This window comes from Corylus avellana, chromosome ca7 (genome assembly GCF_901000735.1).
Source record: "Corylus avellana chromosome ca7, CavTom2PMs-1.0".
Lineage (NCBI taxonomy): Eukaryota > Viridiplantae > Streptophyta > Magnoliopsida > Fagales > Betulaceae > Corylus > Corylus avellana.
Window position 1 is genome coordinate 28,939,017 of NC_081547.1, and position 18,954 is coordinate 28,957,970.

Genomic DNA, 18,954 nt, shown 5'->3' on the forward strand with positions numbered 1-18,954 from the left:
GTAGTGAAGTAAATTGTTGGTCAGGTTCCAGTTTTGAGTTTATCATTGCGGGGGTCACTCATGGTGTGAACTTCAAATTTTGTAGATTCATGTAAAGTTATTGGATTCTTCTGTTGAAACTTGCTCTAACCACAAATGTTTTCAATAAATTACAAATATAAAAAAGTTAGATGATGATTCTTGAAATTAGGCTGCTCAAATTTCAAGTCATGAGAAAAGCTGCCGGCCTACTTATTGGACTTTTGTAGCTGCATGTTGGACTTCGACGCTGTTTGTCAAAGTCATCCATAAAGATGCAATTATTATACTTTGAATGGACAATTTTTTCAAGGCTTCATCAATAAGAGATTGAAAATGCATATTCAAGAAAGCCAAAGCAAGAAAGTAGGGTTGGGATTAGGGTCTACATGAGTGTGAATAATAACAAAAACCATTGTCCACATATGTGAATAGCGATTTTAAAGTATACAGACATAGTTATTAACTACATCTACATATCATTCATATATAATTATATTTAATAAATTTATCAAAACGAGGTCATTTTAGTGTTTAATACCAAAAATCAATATATTTTCAAAATATTATGACTTAAAAAAATTGAAACAAGCCCAAAACATGAAAATGCTAAAAAGCAGCTCAGATTATTTTCAAAATTGTTTAAAATATGCTCTAATAGAGACCCAAAGAATGTCAAAAAAGATTAAGTAGTCATAAAAAGTCCATTACCTAATATGTGGATAACGGATAATAACCATATTTAACGACCATAATAACCATGCGGATGCAAATATCTAAAATAAATATTCTCATTTTGCGAATGTGGCTGCATATATTGTAAATAACCGTATATGCATTCGCATGTTACGAAGCTGTTAAGATGAGTGTTGCTCGAGAAAAGATTCGAATGGTATTTCGTAGGGCTAAAATAGCGGGAAGTTATTAACCGCTAACTGCCTAACCGCTTTTGAAGGCAGTTAAAAAAAACTGATAATCGCCTAGGGCAGTGCAATTAGCAATTTTAAAATTTGAAAAAACTTATGGCTCCTCACATTATTCTCATATATTTTGGTGTGTTAGAATATATATATATGCTTAAACATGTAGATCAAAAGTCCATTTGATTTATTCCAACAAAATACATACGAGCCAAACAGCCAAGCCAATGCTTATCAGGGGCATTATAGAAGAGACTTTTCTGCAATCTGATTTCTTCACAAAGCTCAATTTTCCTACAAAAGTATAAGTTGATTATATTTGCTATGCTGGAACATGATACAAGAAACAAAATAACTTTTGCTATGAAAACATTAGGAAAATAAACCGAATTCACTTATAAGGCTACGTGTGAATTTAAATAAGGTGGAAAACCTTTGGTGAATGCTTTGATCCTAATACGTACAATCATCACCAGAAAGTCTACTTGTACTGGCAGGCCGTCTAAAGGTCTTTTGCTTGTGATTTGAAAGAAATATTAGGAAACTGTAAGTTTTCAAATTTAAGGCCAAAATATAATAGTACTTTTGATAGACTTTAGTCACTCTATAAATTATTGGGTATTATTTTATTTGGTTGAACTTCGAAATTAAAAATTACAGTACCTTACCTTATAACTTGGTCCTCATCCATGGCTCCCAACATGTAGAAAAGTATTTTTGATTCGATGTAGTTCCTTCGTGACATCCCCCATATTCATTCTTTCTTTGGGCGATTTTAATGAACAAGCAAGGCCAATTTGAAAAACTGAAAGTAGGCATTTTTGCACATTGGAATTCACTTGGCTTAGGCTTTCAATATGGACTCTTTCTTCTAATGCCTCAATATCATTGTGATCATTGTAGTTGTACCCAACTTCTTCTGTCGCCAGTGCTAATTCATGTATTTCTCTTTTGAGAAGATTGGGGTCCACAATTTGCAAAAGCTTTTCTGGCAATGCTATATTAACAAAGTTATGAAGGTTGAAACCATCTTTGAACATTTTGTTAGTAGGTCTCTTTCCCGTAAATATCTCCAACATGAGTATCCCATAGCTGTAAACATCTCCTTGTGTTGATGCCTTAGCACCCATTCCGTACTCTGCAACTCATACATTTCAAATGCACAATGTGAAAAGTTAGGATTTAATATTTAAAAGTTACATTTTTTTTTATTTAGTTCTACAAAATAATGCGAAAAATAGTTTTTGTTTTACAATCAGAACTTGTGAAATTTTTTGGGAAATTGGATAATAAAAGAGGCCAATATCAGGATCTGATCAAGTAATTATTGTCCTTCCTTAAGTTTTTTTTTTCTTTATTTGTTGGACCAATTAAGCAATAGATAAAGGTATACCAACCAGGCATGGCTTAAAAAAATAAAAAAATAAAAAAGAGATATGCTAGAATCTAATAAAAAATTTATATTTTGCTCATAAAAGTTCATGTGGCAAGATGTCACATCATCTTCTTTTTATTTTGTCTTTTCTCCCCACTAAAAATATGATGTGGCATTTTGCCACTTAGACTTTTATGAGCAAAATGTGGAGTTTTTATTAAATTCTAGCATTTCTCAAAAAAAAAAAAAAAAAGGGCGGGGGGAGGGGAATACACTTTACTCTCTGAATTATCCACTCATTTGCACTTTTAACCCCAATATTTAAAGTGACACTTTACCCCCCTCCCCCCAAAGTATCTGACATTGACATTTGACCCCATGAAGTACACTTTACCTCTTGAAGTATTTTGAATTGACACTTTACCCTCCTTGAGTTAACACTTTACCCCCCAAAACTTAGTTACTTCGGGAGGTAAAGTACCAACTCAAAATACTTTAGTGGGTAAAGTGTACTTCATGGAGTCAAATGTCAATGTTAGATACTTTGGGGGAGTAAAGTGTCACTTTTTAAACAGGGTAAAGTGCATTTTTTCAACAAAAAAAGAAAAAAGAAAAAAAGGGGCATGGCTTCATGTCTGGCCACGGAGAGTAGTTGCCCCTGACCAGAACTTTTAGTGAATCACAACACAATGAAGTAATTTTAAAAACACAAAAAAATAAAAGATAATGAATCAGCTATTTAAGAATCTGTTAAAGAACATCTATGGCATGTTTATTTGTATGTTCTTTTTTTCAGCCACTCAGGATTTCAATTTTTAGTGTATCCGGCCTATGTCCTTAAACGTTTACTATTACAATAGCTTCACCTGAAATCTTGGGATTATTGGGTCTGAATTATTCTTGCTTCTTGCTGTTTGTCTCCATTTGACCAACATTAAATTTCATTGTTACTTTATTTATTTTGTTTGGTTTGATTTTTCCCTCCTTGAGCTTTAGATTCTAATATCAATGTATTCTTATTTAATGAAAGAGAAATGCAATTTTTTTTTTTTTTTTTTCTGAGCAAATATGGGAAAACAGGGGAGGGGAAAAAGAGAAATGCAATTATTTTCGCATATTCATGAATGATTCGAGACTTGTTTAATAATAGTTGTCAAATCCTTCTATGTATGGAAGCCCTTCTCTATCAAAGCCTAAATCTCATATGTGCCCAATATTTCATGTCTCTAAGGGGTAGCTCAATTGGCTGGGGACTACGCTTCATAAAGCGGAGGTCGCTAGTTTGAACAATCTCTCCCCCCCTCTTGTATAGACAAGTCAAAAAAAATATGTGCCCAATATTCCTGAGCAATATATACAAAAGACTAGTTCTCGTATGAAAAATGCTTCAAAATAATTAAGCATGGAGAGACTGAAGGAAATAAAATCGACAAGGCTAAAATGAATATGTAAAGCATAGTAGAAAGACAGGTAGTGAAACTTTTCAAGTTGATCAAAATCATGATGTAGAGGATATAAGATGTAATTAGTTATGTACCTGGAGCAGCATAGCCAATAGTACCCTTTATTCCCACTGTGCTAGTTTGATTTTGAGAAACATCGTTTGTTGTTGAGAGGATACTCGTCAAACCAAAATCACTTACTTTAGCAATCATGTCACTGTCAAGAAGAACATTGCTTGGCTTTACATCACAATGAATGATTGGTGCTTCACAGTGATCATGAAGATAATGTAGTGCAGAAGCTACATCAATCACAATATTTAGTCTTTGAAGGAGGTTCAAATGTCTTGGTCGATTTTCATTGTTGATATCTTGGTGCAACCACTTGTCTAAGTTTCCATTTTCCATGAATTCATAAACTAGAGCTTTGAAATTATTGCCATTGTAGTCCATGCTGGAGCAACAAGTTAAAATCTTAATGAGATTCCGATGTCGAATATTTCTTAACGCATTGCATTCAGCCATGAAACTGTTGGTAGCTCCTTTTTGTTGAAGGTTCAATACTTTCACAGCAACCATCATTTTTCCTTGATCAAGAATTCCTTTATATACTAAGCCAAAACTACCAAATCCAATTAGATTGCTATGAGAAAATCCGTCAGTCGTTTGATAGAGCTCCTTGTATGAAACATTTGAAAGTTGGTTGGTTTTTATGAGTGTAGAAGATGATTCTTTCTTTGATTTCTTCTTATAAAGAATAAGAAATGATGAAAATAGGATGAAACATAAAATCCCACTAACAACTATGGCTGTCAATTTGAATGCATGGGATTTTCCTTGCCTCATAACTTTGACATCGCATGCTTGCAATTGCAGTTCTGGGATACCTCCACAAAGATTTTTATTTCCTATCACTGATATTGCGCTTGCATTTAGGAAGACTCCATCGGCCGGTACCTCGCCAATTATTAAAAGAAAGATTCAAATATAATAGAACAGAAACATTTTGTAGATCTTTAGGAATTAATCCGGACAAATTGTTTCGTGAAAGATCTGCATGGTGAAGATCTTTCAAAGAAGCCAGTGATGGAGGTAAGTTTCCTTCAAATGAATTACCCTGCAAGTAAAGGTTCTGCAAACTCGAGCAATTTCCAATGGTTGTAGGAATCTCACCAAACAAATTGTTTTCGGAGACATCAAATTGCAAAATATTTTTCAAATTGCCTACTTCCATAGGTAGGATGCCAATTAATGAGTTTCTTGATAAGTTGAGTCCTAGAAATTGGGAAGAAAGACTCGCTATGGGCACGGATCCACTAAGGTTATTTTGTGAAATATCTATGAACTGCAAACTTTTACATTTTTCAAAACTTGATGGGATGCTTCCTTCCAATTTATTCTTTGATAAGGAAAGTATGACCAATTGAGTAAGATTGCCTAGAGAGGATGGTATGTGTCCCGACAATCTGTTTCCATCCAAATACAATCCTTGCAGCCTTTGAAACTTTCCAAAATAAGTGGGAATGGGTCCTGTGAACAAGTTTTTATGCATGCCGAGAAGACTTAAGTTGATGAGATTCTCTAATACTGCAGGAATAATTCCAGATATTTGATTGCCACCGACATGTAAAACACTGAGTTGCGTCGACAGATTTCCTATAGAATTAGGTAAACTGCCTCCAAAATTGTTATTAAAAAAACCTAGGATTTTAAGTTTGGTGCAGTTTTTCAAAGATGTTAAGAAATCCAAGTCCTTGGCTGAATTACTTCCAAGATTATTTCCACCAACACTTAAAACAGAGAGATTTAGCAGGTTGCCTAGGTCAGTTGGAACTTGTCCCACGAAATTGTTTCGGGTGAGATCAAGATATTCAAGCCGAGAGGCATTGGATAGTGAAACTGGGATTGGACCAGAGAATTGATTAGTATTGATGGACAAATATTGGAGATTAGGGAGAGTGAGGCTTATGTTGGCTGGAAGAGTGCCATTAAGTCGGTTAACTCCGACTGCAATGGTCCTCAAAGATGATATATTGTAAAGGGAATAAGGGAACGTACCAAACAAATCATTTTCCACTACTCCCAAGAAAACTAACCTTTGCAAATGGCCTATTTCATCTGGAATATTTCCCACGAAATAATTAAGCGAAAAGTGAAGTACTTGGAGTGAAGAAACATTTCCCAGAGAAGGTGGGATGCCTCCTGTCAAATGATTTGTGTGAACAACAAGCCTCACAAGCCTCTTTAAAGAGCCGAATTCAACAGGAATATTCCCAGTAAGATTATTCCTTTTGAAGTTCAGGACTCTGAGTTGAGGACAGTTGGTGAAGTTGCTTGGAATTTTCCCCGTTAACAAGTTGCTGCTAAGATTGAGATGCTGCAGGCGGAACAAATGAGTGACTTGTTGTGGAATTTCGCCGTGTAAGAAGTTGTATGAGAGGTTGAGCACCCTAAGAAAGCTGAGGTTGGCAATGTAAGGTGATATGGATCCACTTAAGGTATAGCCACGCAGGTCCAAGGTCGTAACTCTTTGATGCTTTCGGCCGCATGTAATTCCCTGCCATTTGCAAAAGTGGATAGAATTATTCCAAGAGGTGACGATGTTAAATGGGTCATTGGTTATCATCTCCTTGAATTTCAGCAAAGCCAAACGATCTGTCTCATTGGTTGGAGTGGAAGCAGCAAAAGTGGCAGGTTGGAAGAATAGTAGGGTTATAGAAGAGAGAAGAATGACATCAAGATATAAGTTGCGGCTATGAAGCTTCATTGGAAATGAAGAAAAGCAGAAACTTGGTGAATAAATATTGGTGTAAGGCAGAGTGAGATACAGGAAGGACTTGCATTTATGGTGTGATCGAATTTACTATAGGCAATTTTCAAGACACGATGTACGTTGAATTCTTCTTTTAAAATACGAAGGACTTGAATGTTGTTTGTCAAAGTCATCCACAAATATTGTGCGATCATGTAGGACTTGAATGCTGTTTGTCCAAGTCATCTACAAATATGCAATCATGTAGGACTTGAATGTTGTTTGTCAAAGTCATCTACAAATATTGTGCAATCATGTAGGACTTGAATGCTGTTTGTCAAAGTCATCCACAAATATGCAATCATGTAGGACTTGAATGTTGTTTGTCAAAGTCATCCACAAATTAATGTGCAATCATGTAGGACTTGAATGCTGTTTGTCAAAGTCATCCAAAGGGATAAGGCTCCCCTCCATTTGAGGGGGAAAATGAGAATCTCATTTTCTCTAATCTCAGCCCTTAGATGAATCTAAGGGTTCAAAATATTTCAATCTCAAAACTCAAACACAAACACAACCACACAGGATTTTATACCAAATTTAAATTAAAAAATTAATTAATTTAAAAACAAAATGAAAAAAACCAAGGGGCGGTTCCGCCCACAGCCGCCCATCTAGGGGTGGCGCGCGGCCACCCCATGGCCAAGGGGTGGCGCTTGGCCATGGGGTGGTCGTGCAGCCACCCCCAATAGATCTGGGGTTGGCGCGAGGCCACCCCTTGGCCATGGGGTGGCCGTGCAACCACCCCCAGCAGACAGCCACCCATGGGATGGCCCGCGGCAGCGACAAGCCACCCCATGGGGTAGCTTCTCCTCCAATTATTTAAAAAAAAACAAATAAATAAATAAATGTTTTTATTATTTATAATCAGGTGTGTTGGGTTTATTTTTGAGTTTTGTATTCCTAGATGTTTTAGACCCTTAGATGCTTTGGATGGCTAAGATCTCAAAAAATGAGATTCTCCAATAACTCACAATTGGAGGGGATCCTGATCCCATCCAAAGAGTCCTACTGAAGTCTTTTTATAGCAACGCCATTCTTAGTAGGACACAAGTAGGCCTTCTAGAATTACTCTATTCTATGAGTAATTCTAAATGGCTTACTTCTATCCTATTTGTGTCCTACTAAGACCCTGTTTAGGATTGCGTTTGAAAAATAGAGCTTTTAAGTCAAAAAGATCTTTTGGGCAAAAACCTATGAAGCTTTTGCCAAAAGTGTTTTTTTGGCCATTTTTAGGTTTTTTTTATCCTTAAAAACGCTTTTAATTTTTTTACCAAACGGGTACCTTTTTCTTCAAACGGGCTTTTTGAGTGTTAAAAACACTTTTAAGCCTTTCAAACTTAATCCCAAACAAGCCCTAAGAATGATGTGGCTATTAAAATCATACTTGAATCAAAACTCAATAATGATTAATCACAAGCTCAATAGTAATTTTAATAACCACATCTTTCTTATTAGGACACAAGTAGGCCTCCTAGAATTACTCTATTCTATAAGTAATTCTAAATGACCTACTTATGTCCTATTTGTGTCCTACTAAAAATGATGTGGTTAGTAAAATCACTCTTAAATCAAAACTCAATAATGATCAATCACAAACCCAATGGTGATTTTAATAGCCACATTATTCTTAGTATGACACAAGTAGGCCTCCTAGAATTACTTTTATTCTATTATTATTATCACATGTAATTAGGATTTGGTTAATTAATAAGAGTTATCTCATGAGAAAACTAAGGGAGTTGACGAGTTGTTTAAGGAAAGCATGCATGTTTATCTTTATATATCACTTGTATTCTATAAATTTGTAAGCAGATCAATAAAAGATCATCAGTCATTAAATCATTAAGCAACTTTATTTTTTCAAATCAACCCATTTTTATATTTTATTTATCAAATTTTCTGCTCTTTCATTACTAGGGTTTTCAAGATATATATATATAGAAATTAGAAACGAAAGGAAGATCTCGCCTCTCGCCCAGTCATCCTCCGTTCCAACCTTCGCCAATTTAAAATTTTTCAAGGCTTCCGAAAAATATAAAATTGGCAAAAAAAAAAAAAAATTTAGAAGACAAACCTTAGTTGGGTTTGGTATTGTATCACGTTTGACGCTAAATTCTTTCTCCCTACCGGGTCAATCATGACCAAAAGTTCAACGGCGTATGAAGTGCGTCAAATCCTCAAACTGCGCGCAATTTGGACAATAAATTTAATTGAGAATCCCAAATTTTCTTCCCCAGTTAGGATATAGGCCGAGGGATGACAAAATTCAGAGAACACAAAAAATTCACTTTAATACCTAAATTTGGATACCCTTTATCAATATATTATCCCTAAGACCACTCACAATGGCTTAGGGTCTGTTTGGGAGTGGGTTTTTAAAAAAATAACTTACGTTTTTAAATTAAATCGCAATTTTTGAGTGTTTGGGATTGCGATTTTAAAAACGTAAATTTTAAAATCGTGAAAAAATTTGCGATTTCTATAAGCTAACTAAGGGTGCTTATTTAAAAAAGTACGAATTTAAACCAAAATCACGATTTTGCTTAAAACAATATTTACTTATTTGGCTATGAAACCACAATTATATGCTAATGTTATCCAAACACTCAATTGATAAAAAAATAATTCTTAACATGTTTTACCAAACGTCTATGCGATTTTAAAATGTAGCGATTTAAAAAACGCAATTTTTAAAAATGCAATTTTTAAAATCGTACTTATTAAAATCGCACTCTCAAATGGGCACTTAGTCATTTGTTATAAGCAAAACATTAAAATACCCTCTACAATGGATTATGTATCTCAAATGCAAAATACTTTTCTTTTCTTTTTTTGCATTTCTAAACAATTAACATCTCACTGTTCACACATCCATCTCATTATATACTATTTCTCTATTCACATCTCTCTTTTCTCAAAATTTTCTTTACATTTATCTTTTTCCAAAATTTTCTCATACTATTTCTCTCTCTACATCTCTTTTTTTTTTTTCAAAATTTGAAAAATATCATCTTTAGAAAAAATACAATCCTTATAAAAAAAAATTAAAATGATATAGATAAAAAAAAAAATAGATAATCGGATGTATGATGACTTTTAAAACTTATTAGCTAAACTAGATAAAGTGGGTTTTGATTAGCTATTTTGCATAACCGAACATCCATTGAGGTTTGGAGATTTGCTTCAACGTTGTGTGTTGGCGTCGATTTCGTTTTCTCGACTTGTCACGTTCCGGCGAGAGAGAGACAGCCAGATTTTTCCATTCCGGAGAGAGAGAGTTCGATAGAAACCGGTGGTGGGGCCACTTTAATTTTGATTTTTAAAAAAAAAAATTAAATTCCACCTAGAACTAGGAGAATACTAAGAGAACACTAGAAGTGCACCTAACATTTTTCTTGCATAAAAATATACATAAACCAATGTGAATGCTCTAACAGCTTCTTTTTTTATTTATATATTTGGCAGTAAATAGGCTTTCTTTCGCCTTTGAAAGCTCAAGGATCACCACCGGACCACACATGGTCTAATTATGATATATATATATATTAATATGAGGTTATTCGAATCAAATCAGGACGTTTGTTGATGTAATTCAATGTTAGAATTAAATATATTCTGGTCTCTACAATATAGTATAAAGTTCAGTTCAGTACCTAAATTTTAAAACGTTTCGAATTCATCCTTGAAATTCTTAGTTATAAGTAATATCGTCAGACCGTTCAAAGTAATTATCTGATGCTTTAGAAACTAAAAATATTGGTCAGCAAAGAATTAAAATGTGATAAGAATACCATGAAGAGTAATAATTAAGGACAATATTAATAGTGAGAACAAATACAAGGAAGGCTCTTAATTGGTGCGCCTTAAGTTTCTTTGGTTACTGAAATGGAGCATTGTGAATCATGCAAGGAACATTTTTAAGGGTTAACTTGAACATGTTGCATATATATTTGCACGCATGCTGCTCCAGAAAAGATCTGAATGATATTTCGTTTCAGGAAGTGGAAGTCCTTTGAGGTTGCACAAAGAAAGAATAAGAAGAATTGGGCTTAGAAAATAATACCTCCTGACATTATTCTCATATATTTTGGTGCATTACCATATGCTTAAATACAAATGTTTGTAAGAAAATATATAGTCTTAAACATGTAGCTCATCAAACGTAGGTTTGATTTATTGCAACAAAATACTTACTCGCACAAATAGCCAAGCCAATGCTCAATGGGGTCATTAACAAGGAGACTTTTCTGCAATCTGATCATTTCTTCACAAAGCTCCATTTTCCTACAAAAGTAGAAGTTGAGTATATTTATCATGTTGAAAAATTTAGAAAATTCTATGATACAAGAAACAAAACAAATTTTACTCTAAAAGCGTTAGGGAAAAAAAAATTGAATTCACTTATAAGGTTAGCTGTGGACTTAAATAAGGTGGAAATCCTTAGGTAAATGTTTGAAAAGTGCTGGCAGGTCATCTACCTATTATTCGAAAACTTTAAGGTTTGAAATTTAAGGTAAAATACAATATACTTAAGATAGACTTTAGTCACTCTATGGATTGTTTATCATTGGTGGAACTTCTAAATCAAATTTGTAGTACCTTACCTTTCTTGGTCCTTACCCATGGTTCCCAACCACTAGAAAAGCATTTTTGATCCGACGTAGTTCCCTTGTGACATCCTTCATATTCATTCTTTCTTTTGGTGATTCTAATGAGCAAGCAATGCTAATCTTGAAAATTGAAAGCAAGCACTTTTGCACATTAGAATTCATCTGGCTTAGATTTTGATTAAGGACTCTTTCATCTATTGCCTCAATATCCTTGTGTTCGATGTAGTTGTAGCCATCTTCTTCTATTGCCATTGCTGATTCATTTACTTCTCTTTTTAGGAGATTTGGGTCTACAATTTGCACAAGTTTTTCTGGCAATGCCATATTAACATAGTTATGAAGGTTAAAACCATCTTTAAACATTGTCTCAGTGGGTCTTTTTCCCGTGAACATCTCCAACACAAATATTCCATAGCTATAGACATCTCCTTGTGCTGATGCCTCACTGCCCATTCCGTACTCTGCAATTCATATATTTCATATGCACAATTAACATGATAATGATTTCTAATACTTGTTTAATACAAAATTTAAAAGGTATGGGATTTAATATTTAAAAGTTACACATAATTAGTCTTATATATATATATATATATATATATATATATATATATATATATTTTAAAATTAGAACTTGTGAAAGATTTTGGAAAATTGAATAATAAAATAGGCTAGCATTGCAATCAGATCGATCAACTAATCATTATCTTTCCTTAGTTTTCCCTTATTTGTTGGACAAGTTAAGGAGTACGTTAACGTAATAATTTAAATAATTAAATTTACAATTTCTTATCACTTTAACTTTTTGGGATAAGTAAAGATTTAACATGCTATCAGAGTAAAGTTTTAAGTTATATGTAATGTATCCCTTCTTTCAATTAAAATAGCCTACATATTGTCTTTTTCCAAGCTTGGAGGATAATGTCACAATTAAAAGTTTGGGGGAGACATTGTCAATTAGGTGGTAATTTGATGAGGGTGTGTGGATTTTCCCCTTTAAAATAATATCAAAGCAAAGTTTTAAGTGTAAACCTTGTACCCCTAATTTATCACATACTTCAATTAAAATAATCCACAGACTGTCTAGTCCAACGAAAGCTATGCCATGTCTTTTCTTTTACATGCACGCCCTATTAACCTCTATCAAAGCCTAAATACTATATGTGACCAATATTTTCAAGCAATGTATACAGAAGACCAGTTTTATTTTGAAAAAAGTTCTCACCATTTTCATGACAGGGTTTACATGTTCTCCTTCTTGTTAGCCGACATATAAATTCGATATATCTAATGGACATGTTATCATAATAAATATGGAGAGCCTTAAGGAAATAATATCGACAAGGCTAAAATGAATTTTTTGAGCATAGTAAAAGACGGTTAATAATACTTTTCAACTTTAACAAAATCATGATTTAAATTATTTAAGATTGAAGTAGTTATGTACCTGGAGCAGCGTAGCCAATAGTACCCTTTATTCCAACTGTGCTAGTTTGATTTTGAGAATCATCATTTGCTGTAGAGAGGATCCTTGCCAAACCAAAATCACTTACTTTAGCAATCATGTCATCATCAAGAAGAACATTGCTTGGCTTCAAATCACAATGAATGATTGGTGTTTCACAATGATCATGAAGATAATGTAATGAAGAAGCTACATCAATCGCAACATTTAGTCTTTGAAGGAGGTTCAAATATCTTGGTGCACTTTCATTGTCTCTATCATGGTGCAGCCACTTGTCTAAGTTTCCATTTGCCATGAATTCATAAATTAGTGCTTTGAATTCATTGCCATTATAGTCCACGCTTGAGCAACAAGTTAAGATCTTCACGAGGTTTCGATGCCGTATATTTCTTAACGTATTGCATTCCGTCATGAAACTCTTGGAAGCTCCTTTTTGTTGAAGGTTCAATACTTTCACAGCAACCATCATTTTTTCCTGAGCAAGAATTCCTTTATATACGAAACCAAAACTACCAGATCCAATTAAATTGCTAGGAGAAAATCCGTCAGTAGTTTGATAGAGCTCCTTGTATGAAACATTTGAAAGAAAGTTGGTTTTCGGGAGTGTAGAAGATGATTCTTTTTTTGATTTTCTCCTCCTATAAAGGACAACAAATGATGAAAATAGAATAAAACATAAAACCCCACTAACAATTATGGCGGTTAATTGGAATACATGGGATTTTCTTTGCTTCATAACTTCGACATAGCATGCTTGTAGTTTTAGTTCTGGGATACCTCCACAAAGATTTTTATTTCCTATCACTGATATTGCACTAGCATTTCGGAAGACTCCCTTTGTTGGTACCTCGCCCACCAAATTATTAAAGGAAAGATTCAAATACAGTAGAACAGAAACTTTCTGTAGATCTTTAGGAATTATTCCCGAAAAATTGTTTCGTGAAAGATCTGCATGGTGAAGGTCTTTCAAGGAAGCCATAAATGGAGGCAAGTTTCCTTCAAATGAATTACCCTGCAAGTAAAGGTTTTGCAAACTCAAGCAATCTCCAATGGTTGTAGGAATCTCACCAAACAAATTGTTTTCAGATACATCCAAAACCACAATATTTTTCAAATTGCCTACTTCCATGGGTAGGATGCCCGTGAAGGAGTTATGTGATAAGTCGATTCCAAGTAATTGCGAAGAAAGACTTGTTTGTGGTATGGCTCCACTAAGGTTATTTTGGGAAATATTTAAGAACTGCAAACTTTTGCAGTTTCCAAAACTTGATGGAATGCTTCCTTCCAATTTGTTTTGATTTAAGTAAAGATCTACCAATTCAGTGAGGTTGCCTAGAGAGGATGGTATCTGCCCCGACAATCTGTTTCTTTGCAAATCCAATCCTTGCAGCTTTTGAAACTTCCCAAAATAAGTGGGAATGGTGCCTGTGAACAGATTTTCCTCCATGCCGAGGATTCTTAAGTTGATGAGATTCTCTAATGCTACAGGAATAATTCCAGATATTTGATTGCCATAAATATATAAAGCACTGAGTTGCTCCGACAAATTTCCTATAGAATCAGGTAAACTACCTTCGAAATTATTATCAAAAAAACCTAGGCTTTCAAGTTTGGTACAGTTTTCCAAAGATGTTAAAAAATCCATGTCCTTGACTGAATTACTTCCAAGATTATTTCCACCAACACCTAAAACAGAGAGATTTAGCAGGTTGCCTAGATCAGTTGGAACTTGTCCCACAAAATTGTTTATGGAGAGATCAAGATATTCAAGCGGGGAAACATTGGATAGTGAAACTGGGATTGGACCAGAGAATTGATTACTAGTGATGGACAAAAATTGGAGATTAGGGAGAGTGAGGCTTATGTTGGCTGGAAGAGTGCCATTAAGTCGGTTAGCTCCGACGGTAATGGTCCTCAAAGACGATATATTGTAAAGGGAATAAGGGAACGTACCAAACATATTACTTTCCACAACTGCAAAGTAAACTAACCTTTGCAAATGACCTATTTCATTTGGAATATTTCCCACGAAATAATTAAGCGAAAAGTCAAGTACTTGGAGTGAAGAAACATTTCCTAGAGAAGGTGGGATGCCTCCCGTCAAATGATTTGAGGAAACGTCAAGCCAGTACACAAGCCTCTTTAAAGAGCCGAGTTCAACAGGAATATTCCCAGTAAGTTTATTACTTTGGAAGTCTAGGACTCTGAGTTGAGGACAGTTGGTGAAGTTGCTTGGAATTTTCCCCGTTAACAAGTTAATGCTAAGATTGAGATGTTGTAGCCGGAGCAAATGAGTAACTTGTTGTGGAATTTCTCCGTGTAAGAAGTTGTATGAGAGGTTGACGAACCTAAGAAAGCTGAGGTTGCCAATGTAAGGTGATATGGATCCACCTAAGTTATAGCCAGTTAGGTCCAAGGCTGTAACTCTTTGATGCTTGTGGCCGCATGTAACTCCCTGCCAGTTGCAGAAGTGGATAGAATCATTCCAAGAGGCGAAGATGTTAAATGGGTCACTGGGTATCATTTCTTTGAATTTGAGCACACCCAAACGATCTGTCTCGTTGGTTGGAGCGGCAGCAGTAGCAGGTCTCCAGCATAGTAAGCTTATAGAAAGGAGAAGAATGACACCAAGGTATGTAGTGCATAGTGCAAGTAATTTGTGGGCATCATGAAGCTTCATTGGAATGGAGAGAAAGGAAGCAGAGTATTTGTGAGATATTGTGCGAGGTAGAGCAAGATCTTTGTAGGACTCACTTAAGGGTGTATGAATTTATAATTTTCAAAACACAAGTTCTCGAGTCCTTGACACACTGATACTGATATCTTGAACGCGTGACAAGTGGGCCAAGTCTTTTAACAGAACACTGAAAAATACTTCCCTACCATGACTAGAAGGTCTTTGGCCGAACGACCCTAAAAGGTTTGTTTCTGCAATTAGTGTCTTGGTTGTTTTCGGAAGAAAAATCTTAAAAGACAGCAAGTGATGTCTTATTGTCTTATGTCTTTACACCCTTACGATCTATGGATATGTCTTATTGTTTCTCTATGAAAAAAATATCCATCGAAAATGATCGCTAAGCTAATAAAAGATCTATGGATATGTGGCTGGCCAGTTTCCTTCTATTGCCTATCTTCGTTGTTTCTTTCTCTATGGAAAATTATTCCTCGTTGCTGATCTTATAAAATATAGTTTGGACTAACTAATCAGCCTCTTTGTGGTCTTGTTATTCCTCTTAGGTGTAAGCTCAAAGCTCAAACTCCGCATCAATGGGCATGTTTAATTAAAATGGGAAGGTGAATTGATAGAGTTAGTGTTCAAATTCAAGATCTTTGATTCAAATTCAAGATATTTGGTTATGATAATATATTAAATTATCAATTATTTCAAAAACTTAAATTATAAAAACAAATTAAAAAAAAAAAAAATTAATCATCTAATAAATACTACACCACAAGCAATAGCGGAGGAGCAAGATACATAGTATTATGTGTGCTATTGGTAGGGCTCACTTAAGAGTTGAGGGTGTTGAAGAATTTTCATGGCACAAGTGATTGAGTCCTTGACCCGCTGATATGAAATATCTTGAACGCGTGAGAAGTGGGCCAAAAGGAATTGTTACAAGTCTTTTGGCAGAAGACTGAAAAGACTTCACTAGCATGACTCAAAGTCTTTGGCAAAGTGGCCGTTTCATACGCGCGCATTAATGGATCTAATTAAGTAGTTATTGAAAACCATTAATGTGGCAATTAGGCTAGTTGCAATTATACTCTCAAGCTGGGAATCCCACGCTTGAGAGTGGATTTGTGATACGTGTTTTCAATTTCAACAAGCTTGGATTTTGGGAATTTGAGACAACCCAAGTGGAAGACTTTTGAGGTGTCTGCCTCTAGCAATAACAATACAGTGTCTCTCAGCGTCGTGAGCGAGAGTGAGAGAGCGAAGTGAAAGAATCAAAGAAATGAATTAAAAAAATAATTATATTTTTAATAGTTAAAATAGTAAGAGGATCCATAACTTATTTAAACTGATGTATAACTTATTTATTGATATTTGTTATATTTTTCTTAATTAATTGTTTTGTAGTGATTTGATTTTGCAAATAGTTGGTGGACCGGTGGTAGAGAGGAGCCTTGCCGAACTAAAAGAAAATAAAGTAATTGAGCCTAGTTCACCCACTGGACAAGGCTTACTAAAGAATCCGTTTTTAATGGGCCACTAAAGATTTCGTTTGTTAGGCCCACAAAGACACGGAAGCTCGAGGCTCTATCTCCGACTAATAAGTCGTTTAACATTTCGTTTTGATAAAAGAGAGAGGCCTTTCACGTGTCCGTACATAACCAACGAGCCAGCCATGTCATCGTTCGACGACTCATTCACTCAACCCGGCGGCGACTCGGTACCCACGGCCGCGTCGACTCGTCCGTTCGACGACGACGGCTACATAGGCTACGACCCGCGCCTTCCCTCCCAGCGATTCGACTCGTTCACTGCCACTCACTTCGCCGACTCCGACTCAGTCAAGGACTCGGCCACCGACTCGCCGATCTTCCATGATAACAATAACAACAACAACAATTACTCTTTCTCTGCTGGAGATGACGAGTTCGTGTCGCAGCCAGAGCCGGAGATCTACGCCGGAGCGAACGGCGAGGGCTTCGATGGAGGGTTTAGTGGATCGGACGGTCCGGTTTTGCCTCCTCCGGCCCAGATGGAGCCTGAAGAGGGCTTCGCTCTCAGAGAATGGAGGAGGTAGGGTTTTGGTTTTCACTTTACTTGTCTGATATTTGGAAATTTTACTGTGTATCCGTATTCCTTCGAACTTATTACGTTAGAGTTGTGGTCCGTTTCGTTGCCGAGAAATGAAGGGAAATTGTCCTGGTTTGCGTTTCCATCAATCATGATTCAGTCACTTAACTCAACTGAATGCTTTTTTAGGTTCAATTTGGATTATGATTGAAATTTTGAGACAATGATCTTTTTAGCTATCTTCCTAAGATTCTCGCGGCAGCCAAACAGAGAAATAAGTAAAATCAAATATTTCACTGAAAATTTATGGAAATTGATTATCATCTATGGATTAAGAGCTTTATTTTTTCGTCTTTCTTACAACGTTCTGTTTGCTTAGTGAATTTGATGGAATCTTGTGTAGTTGTATGGTTCATTTTTCGTGTTGGATTTGTGATGCACCACAGACAGAATGCGATCCAGCTGGCAGAGAAGGAGAAGATTGAGAAGGAGTTGTTGAACCAGATAATCGATGAAGCAGATGAATACAAAGTTGATTTCTACAGGAGGAGGAAGATCACCTGTGAGAACAACATAGCCACTAACAGGGAGAAGGAAAAGGTTTGTCGCTATTTGCAATATCCTACTTAGTTACTTTCTTGATTAATATTTGGATCTATAGCTGTCTATTGTTTGCTTTGTTTTGTTCTTGAATTACAAGATTAAAATCAATGTATATGATGACATGCTGCAAACATAATGTGTTGGCTATGTAATTGTTGAAATTTGGTATTGGAAGAGTGTAGAAACTTGAAAATATAGTTATAAGGGTCACATTTGCTATTTACTTCCACACGAGTGAAAACAAGATATGGGAGCTTATGGACTCTCAAAAGAGATAAATGTTGATTCTGCTTTGATTTGAAAAATGTGGGTTTCTTGTTAAATGTATAACACCAGGAAAAATGCACGTACTGGTATTTTCAAGTAACAAATAATATGAAGTAGGCTGTTGTGGAGTTTGTTAATATGATACCTACTCTATTGTTGGTATCAAATATAATTGGTCATGGTTTAACTGTTATTTTCAAGTAACAAATAACTTTATCCATCGTATTTACTTAATTAAATTGTATGGTAAACTTTTTGAAAAGTGTCTTGTGTTTTCAAAGTAAAAAAACATTAAACATGCTATTTTGAGAGAAATATATATATATATATATATATATATATATATATACAAGAAGGGGTGGTCAAGCAGCTAGTTGTGTCCTATTGGTGTGGGTGTGGCCAAGCAGCTACACTCTCTCCTCCATTGGGAGTGGCTATGTAGCCACCTTTATTTCTTAAAATTATTATTTTGTAATTAGAAGTCAGCCTCTACACATGAAAAATAAACACATGTTCTCTCAAAATATTCCTATAAGATGGTGTGGGAAGTTTTCTAACAATTTTTTTTAAAAGTGTTTTGCATTTTGACAACATGAAAAAACCAAATGCCTCTGCCCTGTCCTTGTGGTTGAAAAGTGTGTTTTTGTGTTTGAAAAGAGAAAAGACTTTTTTGGAAACTTTAGCAAACATATCCC

General features: G+C 35.2%; 4 protein-coding genes across 4 annotated transcripts in view; 1 reads left to right on the plus strand and 3 right to left on the minus strand.

Moving 5' to 3' along the window:
• Positions 1-1,621: 1,621 nt before the first annotated feature.
• Positions 1,622-6,522, minus strand: LOC132188131 (putative receptor-like protein kinase At3g47110). Its single transcript, XM_059602534.1, has 4 exons — positions 5,987-6,522; positions 5,585-5,773; positions 3,851-4,503; positions 1,622-2,076 (listed from the first exon to the last, which is right to left on the minus strand). The coding sequence occupies exons 1-4, from the start codon at positions 6,520-6,522 to the stop codon at positions 1,622-1,624; spliced, it is 1,833 nt and encodes a 610-aa protein (XP_059458517.1).
• A 4,235-nt stretch (positions 6,523-10,757) lies between these two features.
• LOC132188132 (probable LRR receptor-like serine/threonine-protein kinase At3g47570) lies at positions 10,758-15,322 on the minus strand. The gene is made up of 3 exons (XM_059602535.1): positions 12,625-15,322; positions 11,188-11,638; positions 10,758-10,851 (listed from the first exon to the last, which is right to left on the minus strand). The coding sequence occupies exons 1-3, from the start codon at positions 15,320-15,322 to the stop codon at positions 10,758-10,760; spliced, it is 3,243 nt and encodes a 1,080-aa protein (XP_059458518.1).
• Positions 15,323-16,940: 1,618 nt separating this feature from the next.
• On the plus strand, positions 16,941-18,034 carry LOC132188716 (clathrin light chain 2-like). The gene is made up of 2 exons (XM_059603245.1): positions 16,941-17,392; positions 17,836-18,034. Exons 1-2 carry the CDS (start codon positions 16,995-16,997, stop codon positions 18,017-18,019), a joined length of 582 nt encoding a protein of 193 aa, XP_059459228.1. The 5' UTR covers positions 16,941-16,994; the 3' UTR covers positions 18,020-18,034.
• A 700-nt stretch (positions 18,035-18,734) lies between these two features.
• The window catches only part of LOC132188133 (putative receptor-like protein kinase At3g47110), a 2,940-nt gene continuing 2,720 nt past the window's right edge, over positions 18,735-18,954 (minus strand). Inside the window, exon 2 of the mRNA XM_059602536.1 lies at positions 18,735-18,748. Within this exon, the coding sequence (XP_059458519.1) occupies positions 18,735-18,748 (14 nt within the window). The remainder of the gene's footprint in view (positions 18,749-18,954) is intronic.

Coding starts and splice junctions, on each gene's coding strand:
- LOC132188131 (XM_059602534.1), bottom strand. CDS start 6,522: ATGAAGCTTCATAGCCGCAACTTATATCTTGATGTCATTCTTCTCTCT. Junction 5,774..5,986: donor TCTTTAAAGAGGCTTGTGAG/GCTTGTTGTTCA, acceptor ATCATCTTTGAG/GACCATTGCAGTCGGAGTTA. Junction 4,504..5,584: donor AATTTCGTGGGACAAGTTCC/AACTGACCTAGG, acceptor TATTCTTTATAA/GAAGAAATCAAAGAAAGAAT.
- LOC132188132 (XM_059602535.1), bottom strand. CDS start 15,322: ATGAAGCTTCATGATGCCCACAAATTACTTGCACTATGCACTACATAC. Junction 11,639..12,624: donor TATTGGCTACGCTGCTCCAG/GTACATAACTAC, acceptor TATGAATTGCAG/AGTACGGAATGGGCAGTGAG. Junction 10,852..11,187: donor CTAGTGGTTGGGAACCATGG/GTAAGGACCAAG, acceptor CTACTTTTGTAG/GAAAATGGAGCTTTGTGAAG.
- LOC132188716 (XM_059603245.1), top strand. CDS start 16,995: ATGTCATCGTTCGACGACTCATTCACTCAACCCGGCGGCGACTCGGTA. Junction 17,393..17,835: donor GCTCTCAGAGAATGGAGGAG/GTAGGGTTTTGG, acceptor GATGCACCACAG/ACAGAATGCGATCCAGCTGG.